The following is a 25,630-nucleotide window of genomic DNA, read 5'->3' on the forward strand; positions in this document are numbered from 1 at the left end:
CTATTATACATGAAGGTGGGCAGAGCTGAGAGAGCTACACACAAATTAAGCTTCGATGGGGCTGAAGGGAACCTCTAGATGGATGTGCCAGTTTGGCTCGGGGATGGTTATGAGCAACCAGAAGCATCCTAACAGGTACAGAGCTTCTAACAAACCCAAAGAGTGCAATGACAAAACTTTGAATAACTTTTTAATTTTATTAATGTGAACTCAGTTTTTCCTCCTCTGAACATTCTTTCCTTGTTTCATTCACAAGTATTTCCTAAGTCAGTCATGTTTTTCATATCTTCCCAACTTTTATTCTAACGATTTCCTCTACTCGAGGGGTTTCTTATCATCTCTCTTTTATTATTCAGTAAATATCTAGTCTCTTTCCCATCCCTGTCATCCCTCTAGGCTTCATTGTTGCATCATCAGTTGTATATAAAATCTTAGTAACATACTTATTGTAACACACACTTTCGAGTACTACATTATCTTTTTTACGGGTCTGACTTTCTTGGATTTTTTGAGACTATAATTTAGTTTGTGGTCCCTAAACTCAACCAAGTCTCTAGTTAGTAAATTATGAATGAATGAATAAATGAATGTGCTCTAGGACTTAATCCTCAAAAAGCAAAATGTTAGGTTTGCCACAAGTAGCTTCATATTTAGGAAGTAATTTTTACTTTTGACTACACTGTTCAATAAAAATTTTGACTTCTTCCCCATCCATAAATCTATTTTCAATCTTTTTTATAAGACATAGCACTTTTTCAGTGACACATTATAGGATAAACACATTTTAAAAAAAGAGAGAGACTTCCCAAAGAAGTTAGACGTTAAAAAGAAAAAAGTGCAAGTGTTTAGTCTACATGCATGAGCATCTCAAGATTTTAATTGCTTTTTACTCCAGGAAGGTCGTGATGTATAAACACTTTACAAATCTGATCTCAAAAAACAATGATTTGAATAATCTGTGCTTTAATGTAAAAAGAAAACATTAATTTGTTCAGTTTCTCATACAACATGATTATTAAACATTTCGGTGTCAATAATTTCTTAAGTTGTAACATTTAGCGTTGTAATGGAGCTAATACCAATTTTATTAATGGGAGTATATTTTGGACTTTTGAACAACTTTAAGTAAAATGAATGCCTTTAAGTTGTGCTGAGAGCAAAAACAAAGAAACATCAACACATTCTTTCCAACTAATAAAACATCTAATGATGCAATTTTTATCATATTATTCTGATGCTATTAGAATATTAAATATATGTTTGCTTCTGTTACTGAAGCTCAATCTGCCATCTCTGAATGTTAGCAATTTTGAATTCATTTAGATTTTAAATATTAAATTTTTAACTTGGGCTTCAGGAAAAATTCTGAAAAATAAAGATCTGAATTTGGCATCTTTTTCCTGTCCTTGACCATAAATTTTCAATCTGATATGACTTATCGTGGAAGCTGTATCAGGAAGTATAGCTTTTTAAGATAACTTTTTAGGAATAAAAAATAGTTAGTTCTGCATCAAAGAGGGGATTCAAAATCACCGAAGTTCTGAAGGAGCTTGTGGTTTGATTGTTGCTCCCACCTGTTTCTTTTTTTATTAGAAAGTGGCAATTTATACTATCATTAGAAATATACATTTATATATAAAGTTTTGCATTCAAATATCTTTATTTTCTGATTACCTATGACTAAAGACCACAAATCAAATAAAAATTCTGTATAATATATCCTTATTTCAGAAGCATATGTATATATACACATATATATTTGTAGAACAATCTACTGTTTTAAATGTGATTCTGATTTTAAAAAATGCTATTTACAATTTTATGACAGAGAAATAATCTCAGCCTTTTATGATATTAAAACGAGCAGGGAAATTTTCTGTTCGAATGCATCTCACCTTGTGCAGATGACATTAAGCAACATCATGGAAAAACCTCAGAGCAAGGCCTTGTAGACTAAACAGTGAAAGTGGAAGAGTAGGTTTGCTATTTCTGGGTCTGTGTTTAAAAAAATTACTGTTGATGTACTCATGCATCTTCACCAAGAAACCAGTGGCCCTAATTAGGACCTTCCAAGTTTTCAATACACAATAAGCAATTCTGCATCCTTTACTTTTGTCTAAATACCCTCGTGTCCTGCTAGTGGCATCACAGGACCACCAAGCTATATATAATATCTACCCAACAACATTGCCACTTTCTTAAATGGAAGAATTCTCCTAAAAAGCTATCTGGATTAGACTGAGGCCCATAAAGCATCACAATGTGCATTAAATTGACCTCTCTTTATTGTGCCAATCCATTGTGGCTAAAAATGTGCTATGAAATTCACATGAAAAATTCAAAACTCAGACTATTACTGTGATCAAGAATAGGCGGGCTTGCTGTCCTCCAGTTTCCTGAAGCACAAACTTCTCTGAATTAGCAAATGGAACTTCAGCACCATTTTGTTTCTATACCTCGAACTTCTAGCTTAAAAATCAAGTAGGGTATATTGACCGGGACACTATTTTACCAGATTCTCAAAACTTGTTTTCATTCAATACGTGACTATAAGGACTCCAGAATAAACATTTCTTAACTTACATGTACATAGTCAATTACAAAGCTTTACTAAATGTCATATTTTTCCTGAGAATATTCCAATGCATTTCAAAAAAAAAAAAAAAGCTTATTTCACTTGTAGGAAAATAAGTGATGGATGAATTGAGACCCAGAAATTGGAATGATGAAAAAGTAAAGAATTCTTTTACTTGGAATAATCTGAAAAACAAACAATTTAAACTTGCTCATATCTTTGGGAGGGAATAGGATACTCATGTGTTTTTATTTGATAGTTTTTTTAAAACCTAGGCAATGAATACTGACTTTTCCTATTAAAGGTTTCATGTATGTAAAAAGTAAACAGCAGTTAAGCAAACGTTCACCCCACGCTCTAAACCACAGTTTTTGTCATGTTAACGTGTAAAAGAAATATGAGGTTTCCAATTTATTCTCTGAAATTAATTGTAAATAAGACAAAGCTAATTTCCAAAACATTTTACCAGAGTGAACATTTGCTTAAATGATATGGAGAAAAACAATGTACAACTTGGGTAGTTAGAACCTCGCTTCTTGATTGCTATCAGGAAGAAGACAAATGTGAGTTTAGATGATAAATGATGGACAGCCATTGAAAGCAGGGGGAAGAGTTTTGTTGGAGTCTCATATCTGTATCATATTTTTCATAATATTTAACTGGACTAAATATATTCTGTAATGAAATCGTCAGTGTAATTGATAACACTTTGTGAAACTATCAGCTGTGTTACTGATGAGTTTGTGGGGTGTGTGTATATGTGTGTGTGTATCACCACAAAAGCTCAAGTCATTTCGTGCTAAATGAGCCGGTGACCCATTTTGTAGAAGGCTCTTTTTATTTTTTCAAAGAAAATAAGGCTTTGTGCTTGGGATTTATTTGGTCCTGGGAGTGACAGGTGCATTTATAATCAAGTTGAATCAAGAGTGACAAGGAGAAATACAACCAGATTTGTATTTTTTTACAAGGGTATTCTTTTCCTAGAAGAGTCACATTCCTTTTTTAAAAATTTAAAGTCTTTATTTGTTACTCTCCAAATATTTTGGTTGAACAAATATCTCTTGCAAATGTGTGTTCAAAATCCTTGCTTAGATGTGTAACTTTTATTCTTTGCAAGTGTTTAGGCAAATGCCTCCATTTCATTTTCTCTAACTTCCTGATAATACAGATAGAATACTTAGTGAAGGATACGAACCACTATTGAAGAATAATGATTGTGTAGATTGAGGGAAACTACATTGACTTTGAAAGAATACAGCAACCAATGGCAAGGTCATTGAAGTGAGGGCCTAGAGCGTCCGCAGGGTATATATTTTAGGAAGTCGTATTTGGAACAATACATGCTGGACAGTAGCGCTATAGGAGAAGTAACATGCTAAGTCTTCTCATTGATAATATCCATAAATCTGCATACATTTTTTAACATTCTCTTTTGCTTTGTTTCAATTTGGGTGTCTCTACACCATTCTTGATTTGTAGGACTAAGTAGACGTATTTTTTTCCAAGGCAATTTTATAACGTTCCTTTCTTCCCTAACATTTTTCTCATACTTTAGTATTCCTAACTATGCATTTGCCTAGTCTTACACAGAGGTGTTTTGGTTTTTTTGACTACTTTAAGCCACTCACACAACCCCGTCTGTTGGAACTACAGCTGTTAACTCCGTAATGTTTCTCTATGCCCCTTGAAAGTTCAATGTATCACAAGGTCCCTTCTGCGTTCTAGGAGACAGACTTGTTGTCAACTAGACTCAAAAATGAGGATATATAGCAACAAACAACCCACTGGCTTCACAAGACAGTAAGTTAGGAATTTTACAGCCGTGCCTCCCAATTTCTTGGCAAACTTTGGAAAATGCTACATACATAAAACTCTGGTAAGGTACAAAGGCAAATACAATTTACTTTGAGCAATTTCCTAGGACTTATTTCCTTATGTAAAACCCCTCTTCTTTCTTTCCTGCTGCAAGAGATGGTATGATACTCTGTAAGACAGCCAGACATACACCTATACTCTCAAAGGTGTCCACACAGTAAAAAACCAGACCAAATGGTATGAGCATGTAACTTATTCATCACTTCCCAGGCATGGCAATGACAAATAATTCCCAAAAGCTACCTCAGACTTAGATCAAGGATTTTTATTTTCTAAATGACTAGAAAAATGAGATCCTAGATTAATACCTTTGATAAAAATATGATATTCTCTTAAGAGAATCTGAAACTCTTTTTATGAAGTAATGAAATCAGCTAATACCATTAGCTTCTAAAGAAGACTATCCTTTGCATAAAATAATCTTGAATGACAACTTCGAGAATAAAATTTTAAAGTTTTCTTAATGTTAAATGATTCCTGGCTCTACACCTTATAGGCATTAGATGAACCTACAATTCATACATGTTCAATGTCATGGTAAAAAAAAAATTCTAGAAACAGGATGTAATTATGTGTCAGTTCCAAATGCCCAAAGAAAACACAGATTCAAAGCAAAGCACACATCACAGCAATATCCAGAGTTTAAGCTATGGAGGGTTTTACATCGATTTGTAAGTTCAATTCTCCAAAACCCTTTTCTTCAAGGTAATAACTTTATTTCATCTTTATTGTAGTCATATCTTCATTACAATTAGCCCTCTATTAATAACAACACAGTTATTTTAATGTTTGTGGAGTCTTGATTTATTTTTTCCCTTGCTTTTATGTGTGCTAATCTTGGTGCATGTGCATTTTCTACCACATTGTAACAGGCAAGCTTTGGGTCAATTTTCTTGTCCTACACAAAGGAAGGTTTTGAGTGCAGAATCTTAGCCACTAGGTCCTGGGTTGCCATTTTATTTTCCTCTCCTTGGGTGGATTTATTGGAAGGAAATGGGTAAAGGGGAGGGGGAGAAAGGGAAGGGATGAGAGGGACGAAGGGAAGAGTTCTCAGCTATGTTGAATCTTGATTCACGACTTTGCCTCCGTTCATGGTGGGTGTTCCAGAACTTTTCCTCGAACGTCCTTGTTTCTCTCCAATTTCATGTAGTGATGGCTCTCTGTACATACACACTGGAAAGCAAAATCACAACAATTACTTATTATAATAGTGGACATAAATTTGGGCTCAATAAATATGTCAAATTTGATTTTACAATATCCTTCACTCTCATCACCAGCTCTTCCCCCACTGTAAAAACGAGTTTTAACTTGACAATATATTTAGTGGATACATATGGCTGTCTTCCAGTTCTATCAGTCACAACGTTTTAAGTCTTCTTGAACTGCAGACATATGAGTGGTTTCTGCTCTCTTACAGATAAGGCTTGAGTCTCTACTGGCTACTAACGTATATAACAGGATTTCCATGTAGAGTTAGAGGAGACATTGAGCATATAATATTTAAAGGATAGAAATAGATATTTTGTTTTTCAGTTCTTGGTCTGCAATCTAGTTTGGGTAGGAAAAAAAAATCCTTATTTACATGTTCCTAACCTTTGCCTTACTATAGAAGATATGATATTGTCGCATGAAAGTGAAATATTTATTGCCAATTTTCAAGGTATCCTACATAAGAAGTGATAATGGGAGAGAGAGCATGGAAGAGAAAAAAAAAAGAAAGAAATGATGCAAATTTCCCAATTGCCCCAGATTTCCTTCACAGTAATGAACACAGTCCACGGCTTTTTAGTTATTCCTCAATAGGAAATGTGATTATGCAACCGTGAGATTTCAGTTCACATCTATATAAACAGTTCTTTTCTCCTCTATTGTTTTGTCTGGCTCTAAACCTCAGTCATCCGTGAATTATCATGGCTGTTGCTAGATTATTGCATAGAAAGAACAATGTTTTTCAATTCATAGTTATTCTTGTAAGATAGAATCTATTAGCATATTGAGTACATTAAACAGATTCATTATATTGTTGTAAGATGGACAAATGTGACGGTATATGAGCATGTGAAATATTCACTTAAATATCAGGAATTATTTTCATCCTTGACATCCTTAGGAACAAATAGTTAAGTACCTCCATCTATTGACCCATCACTACAATGCCTTGGTAATCTGAAAGTTAGTGCCAATCAAATAGCTTTCTCTCTTGGGCTTTGCCCTGGTACTGGAGACCTGAGCATCGCTATGATTGAATAGACGTCATGGTCATGTAGTGGTTAAGAGCATCATTTTGGGAGCCACACCCCCTGGAACCACATCCTCACTCAGTGACTTTCTAGCTCTTTCAATTTGGACACCTTTTCCTAACTGAAAAATCGCAGTTTTATGAGTTTAAATGTCTGGCACATAGTAAGCACCCAAAGACATTTAAGAAAACGAAGGAGGTGATCTCTTAGTAAGAATTCTGAATAACAGATTTCAGGGAACATGGTGATAAGTTGTTTAGGCTGAAGGTGTTGTAAATCCAAAACTAGATTAAGTGAGTTAAGCTACAAGTAAGATTCTCCTCAGACTAGTTCAGTGATGAGGAGAGAGGTGTCTTCTAACATCTCAGTAGCAGAGCTTCTTAACGTGCATTTGAATCACCTAGGGATGCTGTTAAAATGCAGATTCGGATCAGAAGGTCTACAGTGGGCTTGAGATTTTGCATTTTTAATATGCTCCCGGGTGATGCTGATGCTGGCGAAACCCAACCTCACGTTGGGTAACACAAAATACGTATACAAATTATGTTTGTTAAGTATATTGTGCAAAATTATTACACACAATTATTGTTTAAATGAGATTTCAAAATATTTCAATTATTGCACTAAATTCTCCTCCAGTATCCCCCAAAGGACTAACTGCCTTTGGCCTAAGTAGCAAAGTGTGGAGGAAACCAGTTCAGAAAGAATTGATCCTGTAATTTTCAGATGGTGCTAGTAGGCAATTCAAGTTTCTGCGTTTCTTTTACCAAAGACAGAAGTTCCTTATGGAAGATCCTGTTGAAATCTTGACGTTCCTCAAGTCTATCTAATGTCTCTTAGCTATATTTCTGTTAGGAGCAAAGCATCAAAATCTCCAAAATTAAAGCATACATTTATATGTGCAAAACATAGCCATTTATTTACAACTGTTTAGTATGCAGGGGAACTCCGAAGAAGCAATGAAGTGGTTCAGTTGGAAAACTATTCTCGTGAGGCCATAAAGCAGTTTTCCCTACTCTGTCACCTAACCGCCCATGAAAACCCACACAGCCCCAAACTGCAGATTGCTAAGTCAGAGTCGCAAAGACTGGAAAAATAGTATTTAAAAAAACACAATAGATTTGACACACATATTTCTTAAGCTTCCACTTAGAGATACTTGAAGAATGTTACTTTCTAATTTCCAGTAAAGAATACAGTTTTATAACTTTTGTAGCTGCATTTTTTAGTGTTGCAATTTCTTTTTTAGTTTCCTTATGTTGTAGAGTCTACCCAAGATGTTCGTTTTGAACGTTTTTTTCTTTGCTATTTCTCACGTACACATAGAATATTTCAGTTTTGACAATATGAAATGTTATTACTATAAGTACCTCTGTGCATAACTTTTCTGATAACCTAACCCTGCTGGCCATCCTGGTATCAAGTCCCCAGAGAGTTTACCCTGAGTGTAAGCCATAAACAAAAAAGTGACTACTAAAGTCAGAGATGTCCTCTTTGTATGGGACGAGCCAACAATCCCCTAATAGTCAAAAACATTAGTCTTAGCCCTGTCCTAAGAAAGAGAGGACTGAAATATAATTGAGGGGGTATAGGGTTAGTAAAAGGATAGGAGAATCTGATAAGAACATCCTAGGACTGTGCTGCCTAATATAGCATCCATTTTGCCATATGTGGTCATTAAGCACTTAAAATGTGGCTAGTCTTGGGGTTGACCCAGTGGTGGACTGGTTAAGTCCATGAGCTCTGCTTCGGCTGTTCTGGGTTCACTGGTTCGGATTCCAGGCATGGACCTACAGACTGCTTATCAAACCATGCTATGGCGGCATCCCACATATAAAGTGGAAGAAGATGGGCACAGATGTTAGCTCAGGGCCAATCTTCCTCAGCAAAAAGAGGAGGATTGGTGGCAGACATTAGCTCAAGGCTAATCTGCCCATCCCCCAAAAATGCTAATCCTAATTCAGATATGCTATCAGTATAAAATAAACATTGAATTTTAAAGACCACACAAAAAGAATAAAATATCTCAGTAATAATGCCTTATATTGATTACATATTGAAATAATAATATTTTGGATATATTGAGTTGAATGTTATTAAAACTTATTTCACACATTTCATTTTTAAAATGTGATTACTAGAAAATTTTAAATTACATACATAGCTCATATTATATTTCTATAGACAGTGCTGCCTTAGAAGGGTTTGCTGTTCTCTGGAAGAGAAGTGTCTTGATTAGACCTAAAGCTAAAAGTCACTGTGTGATGGAGAGGACAGCTGAGAAAACTCCCTGACCTGATTGGACCTGACCTCCACATGGAGACGTGGGAGAGGCGGAGTATCTTGAATTCCTTTGATAGGATGAACCGGTTCACAAAACATTTATTGATCCTTTTAATTCAGCTTAACTAATACTGTATCACTTTAATTCTATTATTGACTTTTCATTTTCCTTTCTCTTCTCAAATGTCCATTACTCTTTTGCAAACTAACACCAAAGATGAATTCGTTCAGGTATTAATTTGTTACTTATTCTACAATCAGATACATATCTACTTTGTGCCAGGCACTCTGCTAGATTCTGTGGCAACTGCAAGAAATGACCTTGTGATTCCTGCCTTCAAGGAGCTCCAGGCTAAGACAGCATAGGTATGTACACAAATTGCAGGGTAGAAAGGAGAGAGTTGAATGGAAATGAGTGCATGAAAATAGTGATTTGATGTTGAGTTAGCCTTGAAGGAGCTAGCGGATTTAGAGAGACGGATGTGCTAATAAATAAGGGTGAAGAGATGAACCTCAGGTTATATAAGAAAAACAGTGACTGGTTGAAGAATGGGCTAAAATAGGGAGGTCATGGTGAGAGATAAGCCTGATAGGACTGACTTGTGTCAGGCCTCCTGAATTCCAGGTCAGGAGACTGAAATCACAGTCATGAAATATATCAGCCTCATCTGATAGTGAATGAAGAATTAATAATATGTCCATCAAGTATACGAGTGTATAGGGAAAAATCTATTTATTTGATCTCTTTATCGAGAGAAACGTCTAACTATGTTTACATGATATGAATACAGCCAGTCAGATTAGTCAAGAAGAATCAGTCAAATGGAATCTTACCGCGTGGATTCCATAAGAAATGGCTGGCAGCATGTGAAACTTTTATGAGTTGTACTGATGCCTTGCAAACACAATTTCTTAGGAACAGACTTAGCTAAGGTACCATTATGTATGAGACCTGCTGCTGGTCTGCTATACACAATATCTAACACACTGCTAGTACCATAATTTTAACTGCAATTGAAAGTAGGTTTTAATTGGTAAAGCCGACTAACATGATGAGAAGGGTTATCCTTTTGTTCTGAGGGAAGCTTAATTTAGCAATTAAAGTAAACAAACAAATGATAAATCAAGAATTACTAACCCCACATATGAGAATCACATATAATTTAAGATACAGTAAAAATTAATCACAGTTTTATACAGCTACTAGTACTAGAATTTGGAGTTCTGGTATTAATTTCCAATCATATACCACTAAGCAATTAGGGGAAACCTTTAAGAAGCATGCTAGGAAACTGTCTGGGTTCTGATCTTCAATAGTTATATAAATTCTATAGTTCCTAAATAGTACTCCTCAAATCATTTCTATCCCATGCAAAGGTAAGTTTTTCTTTTCCTAATAATCAGATCCTTATTAGTAATTGCAAAGTACTCCAGTCTCTCGGTTTGCAGTAGTTCAAAGTACAATGATACTTATGTAGGGGGCTTTTCCATCACTTTCTGTTAAATAGCTATTATTTCATTAGGAACAGATTTATTCTGCTTTAGGAGCATCTAAATTTTTTTTTTTTTTTAAATCTCTTTGTTCTGGAATATTTTCTTCCTGTGCCCTCTGTTTTATGCGTTGTGGCCCACTACAGCTATGAGAGCAAAGTTCGACATTCTAGTTCTTTTGCTGAAGAGTAATTTTCAGACTGGGACTAAAGTGAAAAGACAAACAAAAAAATCCAGCTCCCTATCTTTCTTGTCCTCTCAGCTTCCCAATCCTATTTCACAGAAACTCCGATTCAGTGTCACTGCCCATTTAGCAACTGCAAACAAATCCTCTGATTTAGGGAACTTGAGACGTTACTATCTGACCATGTCTCATTCAGGACCTGTGGGCTACTACACCCATGAGACAGACTTTCTCTTCAGTGGGCATGATTTAACAGCCAGCACTTGGTATGGAACTGACTTCTGTGTTTCTTTCTGATTTCAGTTTACACTATTTTTCCAAGAAAGTTTCAATATCCAAATTTCAAGAATGTTCAGTGTCCTGAAGATGCAATACCTGAACGATAAACAACATTACTTCTCTTTCACCTGGGTCTTCTGAGTTGTCCTGGATCACGTTTCTTGCCCTCTTTCCTCTTTAAAGTAGGAAAAAAATACTTGCTCTTTTTTCACCCCACAGGATATTTTTGAGATCAATATCCTCGTTTCTCTAACACACGTGGTATCACAATAGTTTTGGATAAAAGGTAAAAGGAGATAGTGCCCTGAATGGGGAAGCATTTCTGTTTGGCACTTCAGAATCCTTTCTTCAAATCAGTTTTCTTCCTACTTTTCCTCTGTTCTGATGAATGCTTCAATTTCATCCTCTGCTTCCCCTTCCTCCTCCTTCTCCTCCTCCTCTTCTTCTGGATGTTTCCTTTTATTCATGTTCCATGTTTTGACGTTTCTTGAGCTATAGTGCACTGACACAGAGGAGTTCATTCCAGCTTTCAGAGTAAAGACGAGGTGGGGAGATGTGACGAGAGAGAATTCCTCATTTGCAGATGCAAGGACAGGCACAGATTCCAGTAACACAGCCCACCTCACGTATTACGTTACAATGTAGCATTCGCTAGGAATGCCCAGTTCAACCTTTTGATGTCAGCAGAACACGCCTGTATGGTGGACATTAGTCACCTCGTGACTTGATATAGTGAAGGTTGTCATTTTCACAGCTGCCTGAGATTCACTGGCCATATTTCTGAAGAAAGCCCTGCACTCCTGATGTCACAAATAAAATGCTACACTTGGTCATAACAAGACTGTAAGCTACCAACTTTGTAATAATATATGCTATTGCTCTATTTATTTTTTTGCTTTCCTTTTAAATGCAAGATTGTGCCATTAGAAAAGAGAAAGATCAAATATATATTACTTGGCTTTGAAGTCTTAAAATCCACCCTCTCTTTGTAGGATTAGGTATGGGTCTTTCCAGGGCAGCCTTTCCATTTAATATTTTTTGATTATATTCTTTTCACTGGTCCCTCTGTTGCGAAAGCAGTTATCAGAATATGCAGGCGCTTCTTGCCATTATAATAGCTCAGATTCCCTGTTTGCAACTTTTCACATTCAACAATCACTTTTATTTTAGATATCATAAATTTCTCTTGGAAAAGTTAAACTAAAATAATGCCTTTCTTAAAAATGTGAAAAAAGTGAAATCTCAGGAGTTGGTGTTATTTATAAATCAGTCAGCTATAACAAACCAGGTGCCAGGTACCATCCCGCGGGTACTCTCCTCCTAGGTAGTCACTGTCCTCATTGTCATAGTTAATATTAGTTGAACACTTACTGTACATCTGCATTTTACATACACTAAGAGTATTTTAAAGGACCCTAAAAGGTAGACCCTTTTATTGGTCCCTTTTGCAGCTGAGCAAACTGAAGAAAAAAAGGGTAGTTTGTTCAAAGTAGAGCCCTGATATGGGGCAGAGTTGGCATTTAAAGTCATGTGTGGTTAACTCCTGGGTTCCCGCTCTAAGCTTATAGTGCAATGTAACTGAAGAAAAATATGAAACTTCGGTTGACTGGCCTGAGTCAAAATCTTGACCCCAAACCTCACAGGGGTGCTCAGCACTTCCTGGAATCCCCCTACATTTCTCTAGCCAATTCGCTCTCCCATTCTTCCCAAGTGACTCTTCCATACTTTCTCTTTCCTTCTCGAACTTCCCACACCGCCCCAACCCTTCTCAGACTCAGGAAGAGGCCTGCTTTCTTTGTTGTTTTCTTTTGTTTGTTTCGTTTTCCTTTTTTTTCCCTTTCTCTCCCTCTCTCCCTTCCTCTCTCTCTCCTTCCTCCCCAATTCCTGCTCTTCCACCCTTCCTTCTTTCCCTTTTATCAATAAACTACCTTATTATGTATTTCACGTAGAAAAGAGAAGAGAAAGTTTTCATATTTCCACCACAAAAACTACCAACCTGCACATATCTGCTGGCACACGACCGGCTCCCTGCTTCTTACAATGCTTGTACTCTTCCTGTCCCTCTCTCAGTGGAGTCTCCACTGGCCACTTGTGTCCTTGATCCCAACCCCTCTAGTCAGTGTCACTCAGTGACCCTCTGTCCTCTAATGCCAAGTTTTACTTCTCCCCCATTGTTCCCATGAGCCTATATATATGCTATAATAGCTTTAAACAAACAAACCAACCCCACCATGTAACCACCATGTTTCTCTCCAGCTCACACTCCATTTCTCTACTTCCTTTTTATAATAGAACTCCTCAACAGTGTCATAGAATATTACTTTCTTCTTTATCTCTTGTTATAACTTAAATCTGCTCCAATTAGACTTATTTCCCACTACTCCACTGAAATCACTCTTGTCAAGTCACTACTGACCATGTGTTACAAACCCCATGGTCGGTCCTCATTCAGCAGCTGACTGATGTTCTGGCAGCATTTCATAAAGATAATGGCTCTGGTCATAATTTTGCCCCTTTTTAGCTGTACAGACCTGGGCGAATTATTAAGCTCAGTTTCCTCATGTTTAAAATTGGGATGACAATCTTAACCTGAAGACAACAAAAGTGGTAGTGACCATCAAATGATACTCTGGTTAGGGAAGCACATTGAAAATAACAATGAGCGATGCAAATGGAATATAAAGTTGAACAACTGCTACTAGTTATTTCTTTGATGTTACTGCTGGATTCTTGCAAACCATTTAAATATTGAGAGTTCTGGTAGTTATGGGAGAACGAGTTGTAAATCTCTGAGTGTCAGTATTGCTTTGGAATAGAGTTGGAAAACCTGTGTGGAGGGCAAGTGTAGTTGTTGCTGACAAATCCTGTTTTCCAAATGGAGGCAATATAACTCCAGTTTCTGATAAAGCTCATAATTGACACTCTATACAGAACTCTGATCCTATATCAGTTTCCATCAAAGACAAATGAAATATGACTACATAATCTTTTTATTACTACCAATTTAATCAAATTTTCCTTGGCCCTCTGTAAATTCTAAGAAGTGGAAAGGTTAGATTGCTCTGTTAGTTAATGTACCATTAAAGATATTTAATTGTCTTAATAGCAGATCATGGAAGGGTGTGGGCAATTAACATAAAGCAATTTCACACCTTAATTAATGTCACGTGGAATCCCTTTGGAACTGTTGGAGAATTTTAAGTGCTGGTTCAGAAGCGATGTATTGCCAAAGGAATGCACCCAGTATGCTGTAAATATTTATTATAAAGAGTTAAGAGACATTGTGAACAAAAGGATCTATATCTTTATTTAGGAAGAGAACAAAAGCAATATTTGTGTGTAAGAGAGAGATAGACATGGAGGAAGAATGTGTGGGGAAGAAGTAGGAGAATTTTATTGGACTAAATTCAAAGCTAGAAAAAAAGCTGCTTTGAATGAGTTGCAATGCTGTGGGGGAAGGTGTCAAAGGCCGGCAAAGATCCAAAATTCAAAAGAGAGAGAAATGTAGCTATTATCTTTTCTGTAATTAAAACAATTGGAGCCATCAGAGGTACTTTTTGGCTCCATCTTCTTTTTTTGTCTTTTAGAACCATTCAGTTCTGTTTACAGTTAATCGAAATAAAAATATCAAAATTACTTTGCCATTAGTGTCTCCCAATTGGAGCTTTACAACATCAGGACTCCTGATTTGTTCTGTTCTTTGGTGTCTCATTACACAGTTTTTGAAGAGATTATTTTCCCTCAAATTCAATTTTCATTGTCTCTAATCCCTTACGCAATGCCACACCTCACAGCATTTCTCCAGTACATAACACAATGTCCAATTTCCAAGGGAAAATGAAAAAGGCACTTTGCATTGTTCTGACAGATTTGAGAGATCCAACTTTCTTACAATGTCTACTCTTCATATTATTCCTATTAAACAGATGGGATTTATAATCAACTTCATCTTCAGAGATTACTGAGGCTTAAGAAGGTAAATTACTTTCTCAAAATCACTTAGCAAATCATTTGCAAAATTTTTATCAGAAGAATCAGACATGTATTTATCCTTGATTAACTGATTTCCATTAGGGTATTCTTTCTCAGTGATCAATTTAGTACAATAATTGGTATTACCTCTATTAACTCCATACTATAATTTAACTGAGCACTAAAATACACCCATCTTAATAGCAGTAGGAAATGTAAAAATGTAACATGTTTGATATACTTAATTCCATGGTGTCAGAGTGACAATTGACTCCATATTAGATTAGGCTTACTCCAATACATTGATCACAATAATTTCAACAAATTTAAATAATTGCCTATGACCAGATTTGATCAAAATGAGCCTAGAAACACCAAATTCAGTTTAGAACACTGAGTCTCAAACCTGGTTGCCATCAGATATACTTGGATAATAAATCAGAACACTTTGGAGATTTGGTCTGAGAATTTCTAGCTTTTAAAAACACTCCAGGTTGTTCTGATACTGATATATGGGAAACACTGATCTACATTATACTGCTGAGATTTAACTCAGGTTCTATTAGGTTAAAGTAACAGTTCTAATGGGGAAATGGATAATTTGTAACTGCCCTATGGGTGTGTGTGTGTGTGTGCATGTGTGTCTGCTGGTCCTATCTCCCCACTAGAAAATAAATTGGTGGAAACAGGTAAATCTTTCTTTATTCCAAGTTTAACATTTCTGTAGCAATGACTCTTACTTGATATTTACTAATTCTACCTTAGAAACATATTTCTCTCTCCAGGATTAAGTTCTTGAACCTTAAATCTTTGAAAAGTGCACACACTCTTTTCGGTGGTATGGGGGATGGGAAATGGCCACTCCAATATATGTCTCTTTGGCATGAGGATTATTTTGGGCTGGTTACTTTTAAAAACTGCAGATGGGAAGGAGGCTCTCAGGAGTAGAATTTACTTACCCTTTGTTAAGAAACATTTACATTGTAAAGGAAATCTCCATCTGCAAAGGTGTCTCCCTCTCTGGACAGGAAGAAGAGGGGATGACCTTATCTCTAGAAACTCTTATCAATGCAGAAGGCAAGGACTTAAATTTGCATAATAATCTTATTCCTGTTTACTGTGCTTGTCTGGTAACCTCCTGTAACTGACTCCCCCTACCCCCAACATCCTCCTTTGTCTTTAGCTGAAGATGACACTTAAGGTGGTGGCTTCAGCAATTTTGGTGAGTTGCTCAGCTTGCCTGAACCTCGCCCATGTATACATGTTATAAAGCTGTGTTTAATTTTCTCCTGTTATTCTGTCTCATGTGAATTTAATTTGTTCTCCGGCCAGAAGAACCCAGAGAGGGTAGAGGAAATGTCTTCCTCCCCTACAATGGGAAGCAACAAGATTCTGAAAACTTGGCCACCTGCAGGAGCTGAGTAATGAGCTTCTTGAAGAAGGAGGGAGGAGAAAAGGAGGAGATTGTATCTTGTTCTTTGTCAAAGAGTATTTGGCTGCTGTATCTGAAGCTAAAGGGGAGTCACCACCAAGACAATTTGAATCTAGGGGAGTCACTTCTCTGTGGCATGAACAATGCTCTGAAAGGGCAAAATTGGGAATCATGCATGCTGTGGTATTGTCTTAAATTCCAGGGGAGGGGACCCATGTAAGCAAAGGTTGATGTGCAATATACATAGTAATGGGTTTAAATATCAAGTCCATCCATCTGTCTGCATAGATGCCCTTGCACCCCCTCATTACCACCTCCTATGTTCTAAACACAGGACGAAGGGTGAAGCTGTGGAGGGAAAGGGGCTGGTGGATAATTACTATCATGTAATCAGTGCAGGTCTTTAAGATCCTCAAACTAGCAGAGCTTAATTTTGGGTATCCTGACATTCAAAATGATATCCCCATCAGGAGTGGGGGAAAAGGCAGAGATATTTGAAAAACAAAAACAAAGCAAACCTTCTCTTACTTTTCCTCTATAAGAGGCCAATCCCCTTCATAAAAGAGGGGAGGATTTACTTCTACAGTACCGGACTCTGTCAGTAATAGTAATAGTGGTGGCTTCTCACAGGTTTTCAAAAATTCCTTTAAAAAGTGAAAATAATTAACAATCTTTTTAGTTAACCAGCAATATGGCTAACCTCTTATGAAGCTATCATTTTCTTTCTTTTCTAAAAATGTCTTCTAGCTATGTGCTTTACACTTGGCCTATGGAAAAAATATTATTGAAAACTTTCTTTACAGATATGAGGTACGCTGAGAATGTTTTTCATCCTGCACCCTCCAAAAACATTTCACAAATCGCCTTTATGGTAACAGATCATAAAACTGTACTTTACTCATTCAATAATTCAAGAAAAGAAATGTGTTTAGAATCATTTTATATGTAAATCCTATGCCAGGTTCCATGAAGGAACATGGTTTTGCAACAAAGTGCTTATGAAGACTGCCACAGGATGCCATTGTCAAAGAACTTCAGGAATCATCTAGCCCAAATTCTTCTCTACAGAATAGAAAATAAATCCTGTTAAATTTCATCAGGTTGAAGTGATATAATCTTAATTCTTTCTTGCCTAGTTTTAACAAGCCATTCCTATAGCTATCTTATCTGATCATCTACCAATATGAATTTATCTCATCATATTACACATACTTGTCTCAATTTTGCATGGCTTAGAATTAGCTTACTCTTCAAGTTGTAGCCTGGTATAATATTTCTGCTTTGCTACCCCTGACTTTTCTGAGTATGTGCATATGCACAGGCTTACTTCAGATTGAAAGGCAATATAGTGAAGGGATTACGTGCATAGGCGTTGACACTGGGCTTCCTAGATTCCAACCCAAGTTCTGTATTTATCTAGCCCTGTGATCTTAGACAGGTTACTTAACTACATTAAATGTTAGTTTCCTCATCTTTAAAATGAGAATCTTAACATAGGACTGCTTGAGGTTTAACAGAGATAACATAAGCAAACTGCCCAGCAAACAGTAAACTGATAAATAGTGTATGGAAGTAGTAAGACTAGTAATAGTGGTAATAATAGTGGTAGTGAGAGTAGTTGTGGGATCCAGCAGGCAGAAACAGGTCACACTGCACAGTAGAATAAGGCCTAACAAAACCTCGAATGGACACCTCTTTGATAAATGATGGTAACCTGTAAAAACCATTTAATGATAACAAATACTACTGCATGGAGAATCATTGGGTAATTCTTCATATTTTTTTGTATTATAGTAATGATATCAAGGTACAGACGAGGTGTAAGAGAACTGACCAATTTTATGTGTATCAGGTAAAGTACAATATAAAAGCATGAAGATCTCCATGAATCCGAAGGGCTTTTATTTCTAAGGAGCAAGTATATTCCAGATTGAAAATGAAGAGAAACAATTAGGAGACATTTATTCGAGAGCATTGACTAGGGTCCTGTTACGCATTGCTGAGGTTCAGACCTCGGACTGTAGTCCGCATCACCAGTCTTCACGGAGATTAACCACTTGGTCCCTTAGACCAGAATGTCTTGGTTTGAATTCTGGCTCTGCCACTTACAAGCTGCTTGATTTGGGACAAATTGCTTAACATCTCTGTGCTTCATTTTCCGCATTTGTAAAATGGGGATAATTCTAGAATCAACTTCATAGAAATGGAGTGAAAAATAAAAGAGACAATAATTGAGACATGCTTAGCATTAACACCTGTGCAAAGTAAGCTGTTAGCTAATATTAATCAAAAAGTGAAACTTGTTCTCTAAGACAAAAGGCAAAGACGTTTCTAGGGAATTAAAAGGTCTTTGGTCTGAAGCAAATTAAGTTCTTGTTTTCGTCTTTGGAAGTGATTCTCATCATATTCTATAGACTTCACACTCAAGTTTTCATTCCTACAATCCAAAGAGACACAGAGCCTCAGAAGTAAATCCAAGTATTAGTGAATCTAATTTAGAATGGACTTTATTTTTTCCCCCAGAACAAAAGGAATTTTTTTTCCTTTTGTTCTTATTTAATCATTCTAAAAGTATCAGTAAATAAGAAAAATAAAAACAAAACAATCAACCAAAAGCTGTCAATAAGAAAATTAGGAAATCAGAGAGATTCTAAAGTTAGGATGATGGCAAGCTGATGCAGAGGCTCTTAGTTGTCTTAATCCTATTCTACCACTCTCCCAAAATAACTGAAGATTTGTTTGATACGTAGCCATCCAGAAAAAAGACTACATTCTTAGTCTTCTCTGCACCTAGGTGTGAGCACCTGACTGGGTTGTGGTCAGTGGGATGTAAATATCCTATGGCAGCTAATGGGGACTGTCTTGAAGAGAACACTGGCACAGGCTTTAGCCTCTATCTTTTTCATCCATTCCTCTGCCCTCTGACTGGGATGAGGATGCTGGTTGGATGATGGGGATAAGGGCAGATCCAGGGCCATTGTGTGTGGCTGTGCTGATAGCACAGGGCACAGTTGTACAACACAGTAGGGAGAGGGACGTTCAAAGCTGGACACAGACAATGTCCCTAACAATTGGGAAGCCACAGAACCAGCCCTGGACAGCAGCTTGTAGATTTGGTTTGTGAAAAAATAAAATTGTGTGTGATAAAGCCACTCTTAACGTGCGTTGTGTGTTATATGCAGCCAAACCTAATTCTAACATATACAACTAAGAATGTCTAGTTGTCTCTTCCCACATTTGTACTGAAATGCAGCCATAAATGTAGAATTAAGGCAGCTCTGGAACTAGGAGCATGGTCATTGTATAAATTTCTCTGGGAAATGTATACATGGTCATTCAGGCCCAAGAGGAAGTTTGACCAGCCAAAGCAAACACAGCAGTCGTGATTAGGAGGGTAGATTATAGGTATCTCTTTTCTGAGGGGGAGGAGTGCAGCATGGAAAGCATTATCCACAAAAGGAATAAATAAAATACATAGTTTTTTTTCCTTATCCTTTATACTTGAATTTTCCAAATGAGCATGTACTATTTTCATTACAACAACAAAAATCAACTTAAATGCACAAATAAAAATGATGCAATAATTTTGATAGTTTACTCACACTGTACCTGGAGTGTTTTTGTTTCCTTAATCCCCTCCTCTCATCTTAAATGGTCACATGCCTAGCCCTGAAGGTACATTGAAATATTTGCTTTTCAATATCTTCCTTTTGGTGGAAGAAATAGCTCTTGCCTTAAATTGCAATATCATTTCCCACAACATGTAATTCATCACTTTTTGGATTGTCCTATTGCCATTAGTAAACATGTTTCATATCTCCCAGAATATTATAAAGTTGTCTGGAGCATATAGTTCTTCTTTATCTTTACCTATTCATTCATTTGTTCATTCATGTGTTCACTTATTGAATCTATAAGGATCATTGCACATCTCCCTATGATACATCAGATATCGTACAAGATACAAAAAGATATGAGGAAAAATAAAACATATTCTGTTCATTCAAAAAGTGATCTAACCATGGATAAGAGGAGAGAGAGTGGTAAATAGGTAAATGTAATACAATGTGATAATTTCTAAGAGAGAGAAATGTATACAATGATAAGATGACAGAATATGTAATTCTACTTGAAGAAAGTCAGAGGGGCCTTCACAGAAATATTGACTGTTGAATTCATTCTTTACAAGGACTAATAGGCAGGTTCCAGGCCCATGAGAGGATGGAAATTGTGGGGAGAGGAGGGCGAAAAAGCTACCTGGGGCCCAAAATAGTGGAAATATATCGCAAGAAGGGGCATTCAGTTTTGTGGTTAAAAACATCGGATGTGAAGGGAAGCCTGGGAGGGACGAGGAGCCTTGAATGTCACATTTCCCCCCAGTACTTTGGCATGGTATTGATTTGACAAATGTTTGTTGACTGCCATAGTCATATGTTCTCTACAACAGGCATTGTGTCTCTACATCGGTTGACCTCAGCACACCTTGTAGATATTTAGGGGGCAGACAAGTCTGGCTAAGTCACAGGATGGCAATGCTCTGCCTCAATTTTCTAATCTCCTCAGACAAGGAGGCTGGACTAATGTGACTTTTAGAGACGAATGTTGTGTTGATGAACCTCCAGACTGCTGCTGCTTTCTTATCCCGTATTCAAAAGCTTGCCTGAATACAGTAAATGTGGTCACCCCAATGGTATATTCTCATTCTACTTAAGGAACAACGTGCCAAAAATGGGTTTCCTCAGCATAAAATTATTTATTCTAGTGATAAATTTGAAATAAGTGAACACTATATTAAATGATCATGGGAAGGGAGGTTACAGCTTCAACTGAAAAGGATAAATTTAATACTGTAAATATTTATTGATCACAGTAAATAGCATACTATTTCCTTTCCTCAAAATATACAAAGAAAATTAATACATACATTGTTAGATTTGTTCACAAAGTTGTAGAAATTAGAATATAAACATATTTCTAAAAGCCTTTTGCATACTTTAAAGTACTATACGTAATAGTACTCTTGGTTCTTCAAGAGTGTATCCTGAGAAATTAAATTATTGTATTCAACCAAGAAGGAAATTACATTCCAAATGGTAACCACCACTGTTTTTCTACTTTCAGGAATTTTCTAGCTTCTATATTCAAGCAGCTTTTTCCTAAGAGCAAAGTATTTGTAACAGATTTTTTTTTTATAGGTAAAGGTAATATTGTGTTTTCTGAAACTTTGTTCTGATCTGTTGCATTCCAAGAAAACTCGACTGAGCAAAAGGACGAGAAGCACAATTGGCGTTAACACACAGTTCAGGGTCTAAAGAAGAAAAGAAGTTCGTTTCATACCTTCAATAGGTTTTGGTACAAAATGTGATGAGGGCTTGGTTTTCTTCACTCTGTTCCCTTTCATAATTTGCCCTTCCTTATTGAGTCCCAGAAACCACGCTCTGCCTGATTCTTGCTGACGGTACAGTGTGGAAGAATAGATCACGTAGTAGTTTTCAAACACAGATTCCTTAAATTTGCATTCTGGAGTGAAAACATCCTGCAGACAAAAAGAAGATACAAAAAAGAGAAAGGACGTAAGAATGAATCAGCAAATGCTTAAATTCAATGAGCCTGACATACAGGTCTTCTCTTAAGAACAAATGAGAGGCAATTTCTATCAGCACTTGGTTATAAAGATTCATCAAACAAAATCAAGAAAGCAGATTTCCTTTCTAAATGACCTTTACACCACAGAACACAGCCGTTCAGGTTTGAATCACTCCTTGGGCTTCTATCATTCAAGACTGTGCCCAGGTCCAAATCGTGAGCTCAGTATAACGTTTTGTAAATTTAAGAGATTGGCCATTGTGCGCTTCAGTGGCCCTTGGCATGTAAAACGTATACCTGGGAATCAAAATCAAACATGACCACAGCACACACAGGCTCACCAGATTTTTTTTTTTCCAAAGAAGATTAGCCCTGAGCTAACATTTGCCAATCCTCCTCTTTTTTCTAAAGAACACTGGCCCTGAGCTAACATCTGTGCCCATCTTCCTCTACTTTATATGTGGGACGCCTGCCACAGTATGGCTTGCCACGTGGTGACGTGTTCCGCACCCAGGATCCGAACCGGGGTACCCGGGGCCACCGAAGCGGATTGTGCACACCTAACCGCTGCGCCACTGGGCCTGCCCCTCACCAGATGTTTTTGAAGGGCCTACCCTATAGGTACACAAACCTATTAGACATCCAAAGCTTGTTCTGTAAAATCATCAGTATATTACATCTTTGCTTGTCAGTAACTTTCCCTTTAATTTCTTTGAAACGTTTTTCTACTTAGTAATCAAAATCTCAGGTAAAAACACTTAGGAATAAGTAGTAGAAAAATATTACTATTGCGGTGCATGATCTTCAATAAAACAGAGAAGGAGAGTTTTAGTTCGAGAAGGAACCTTCAAAATCCTCTACTTCAACCTCATCATTTGAAAAGTGAGAAAACCAAAAGGTTATGTGATTAATTCAAAGTTATACCAAAAAAAATCACTGCGCCAATGTGAGGACTCACATCTATTGCTTCACAATCATGGCCTGTCAAACTCACCCTTTCTGCCTGAGTCTTGTTTAGTGACTTACAATGAGATTGTATAATCAATACAATAAAATCAAATTCTAACACGTCAAATTAACAAAATGTATTCCATGGGAAGAAGAAGTTCCTCCCCTTCTGAGATAAGCAGAAGAAAAACAAATGTGATAGCATCTTCTTCAGCTACAAGTAAATAAAACTCCTGCATGTCAGATACATTTACAATAGTCACTATCATCTTAACCATTACTGGAAGAATCTCTTCCTCACCACCCTTTGAGTGCCACACCCCGAGGATTTAATGCAGTCGCACCTGGAGTTCACTTACTGAGGAATATGTGGGGCAAAAGCCAGTTGAAACCATGTCCTTTATCCGTGGGATAAACGGGCAATGAATACATGAACATTCATTGCACTGCAGCCACTGGTCTCCTTGCTGTTTCTCAAAAACAACAAGCATAGCCCATTTCAAGTCCTTCACAACTGAAATGCTTTGTTCTTCAAAACCTCTTCCATAACACATTAACCCCGCTTGATCTCTCCTTTCATTCAGGTCACTGCTCAAGTGTGATCATCTCAGAGACCTCCCTTGACTACCTTACATATTTAGCACCTCCTCTAGTCACTTTCTAATCCTTTACCTTGCTTTTTTCTTCATGACTTAACATTACTGGACATTACCTGACATATGAATGTGTATAAGCTCCACAAAGGTAAATACCGTGATTGTTATATTTCCCTTGTATTTTCAACGATTCTTGGAATTTCAAAAAAAAAAAACCAACTCCAACAAAATAATTTGGTGAAAAGACATCATGAGACTCGGATTTTTATTCTTGTATATCTCTAATTTGTGTTCAGATTGGAAAGATCACTTTCCTTCTTAGGTTTCCTGTTCCCCTAAATGCAAAAGAGAAGTGTTTGTCGGATTAGGCAATCTCAAACGTCCCTTTTGATTTAAATCTTCTATAGTTTTATCATTCATATCAAATAGTTAAATAATTTCTGAAATTGAATCAATACAAAATTTATCACTTCAAAAATAGTGCTTACCTACCAAAAAAAAAATAGTGGTAATATATTATTAAGAAAACAAAATGTAAATGAAAATGTAATCAGAGAAAATAAACTTTGCTATTATGTAAATAATTATGACTAATGAGTCTCCCTATGATATGTATAGATTACTGATTTTTCAAATGTATCCTAGATACAAATGGCCCTCTCATTTTGATTGTTTTCCTTCCCAATTAGAAACCAAAATCTAAACCCTTTTTAATGTACAAAACCATTTTCTCTGTTTGCTGTGCAATCTCATTTCTTGGGTTGTGTATAATGAAGAAAGGAATCAAACGCTCAATGACTCTTGCAACACAATTTACGACCACCAACTCCAGAGACAGAAAGTGTTCCTTTGGTTATAAACGCTGAATATTTGGCTACGAAGATTCTGCTTTGCTAACTTCATTAATGGCTTTTAGATGCACAGAACTTGAAAATATCTGGTATATTAGCAGTTGTTTTGTCAACTGTGTTGTCAGACATAATGATATTAAATCAAGCATGAGAACTGCTGTTTCCATCCTGACAATAGGCAAGGAAAATGCTAAAATACGTTATCTCAAATGAAGCATTTTTTTTTAAAAGGGGTTGGTTTGACTAGAACAAGTCTGATTTTATAACAAAAAAAAAAAACCTCTGCAGATATAGGAAGCTTTATCTATGTACTTTTGAGATAATTTGTACTGGAAAACTACTGAGCTAATTTCTCTAAAACTAAATGTTCTTTGTTAACACATTCTGTGCAATATCTTCAAAGGTAACACGGTAAATTTATACCATCATAAAATAATGAAACTTACAGTGTATCGGGAACGTAATTTTGGAGGCAGATAGACACAAAGATTCAAATTCCTGATTTTTGAAGTTGGACAAGTTACTTAATTTCTCTGAGGCTTAGCTTCATCATCTGTAAGTAAAGACTATACCTTCACTACAAGGTTGTGATTATTAGCAGAAATAATAAAAGTGTCCTTAACATAATATTTGGCACATTACTCACCTGCCTTACTTCTAGTTACAATGTTCAGGTGACATCTGATATCCCAAATGAGAATGGATTGGGGAAAGTGACTTTACTTGTGGAATCCAAATTATGTGTCCTGCCTATGACTTCCCTGGACTAGGGGAACCAAGGCTACATTGCTTAAGGCTCAGTTTGGCCACCTATTTATAGAGGACACAGAGAAATCCAACGATTTCTCTTTTCCTTGTAGAAGATATTTTTGACATCAACCTGAGATAAGTGATGGGTGATTTTCAAGTTCTTCACACCTCCTAATGAGGCATAATACCACAGGGCCATTTGGCTTAGCCTCTAGCCAGAAGCCTGCAAGTGTAGAGGTGTGGTGGGAGTGAGAAGTGGGAGAAGGCCAGTGTGGGAGGGGATATATCATATTACAATTCACTGTTATCATCAAAATTACGTCAAAAAGTCTCGATGTTCTAGAGACAGAGAGCAGATATTGGGGGAATAGTACCATTCTCCCTTAAAAACACCATTGGTTCTTAGGAAGTGAGAATGTACACAGATTGTAACCCATTGCCCCACTATGACTGAGCCTGAAAACCTAGGCAAGAATGTTGAATACCCCAACACATTCATGAAAGAGGATGTGGGCCTCTGGTGCCTCAGCTTCCGTCTTCCTTTCTGGGGATAAAGATGAAGGTA

General features: G+C 36.7%; 1 protein-coding gene across 4 annotated transcripts in view; it reads right to left on the minus strand.

Annotated features, from left to right (window-relative positions):
* Window positions 1–844: 844 nt before the first annotated feature.
* The window catches only part of FGF12 (fibroblast growth factor 12), a 506,805-nt gene continuing 482,019 nt past the window's right edge, over window positions 845–25,630 (minus strand). For all 4 annotated transcript variants that reach the window (XM_070582533.1, XM_070582532.1, XM_070582531.1 and 1 more), the window contains 2 exons: window positions 21,672–21,870; window positions 845–5,623 (listed from right to left, as the gene is read on the minus strand). In XM_070582533.1, the coding sequence (XP_070438634.1) occupies window positions 5,505–5,623; window positions 21,672–21,870 (318 nt within the window). In that variant the 3' untranslated portion in view covers window positions 845–5,504. The remainder of the gene's footprint in view (window positions 5,624–21,671; window positions 21,871–25,630) is intronic.

The sequence above is a fragment of the Equus przewalskii genome, chromosome 18, assembly GCF_037783145.1.
Source record: "Equus przewalskii isolate Varuska chromosome 18, EquPr2, whole genome shotgun sequence".
Classification (NCBI taxonomy): domain Eukaryota; kingdom Metazoa; phylum Chordata; class Mammalia; order Perissodactyla; family Equidae; genus Equus; species Equus przewalskii.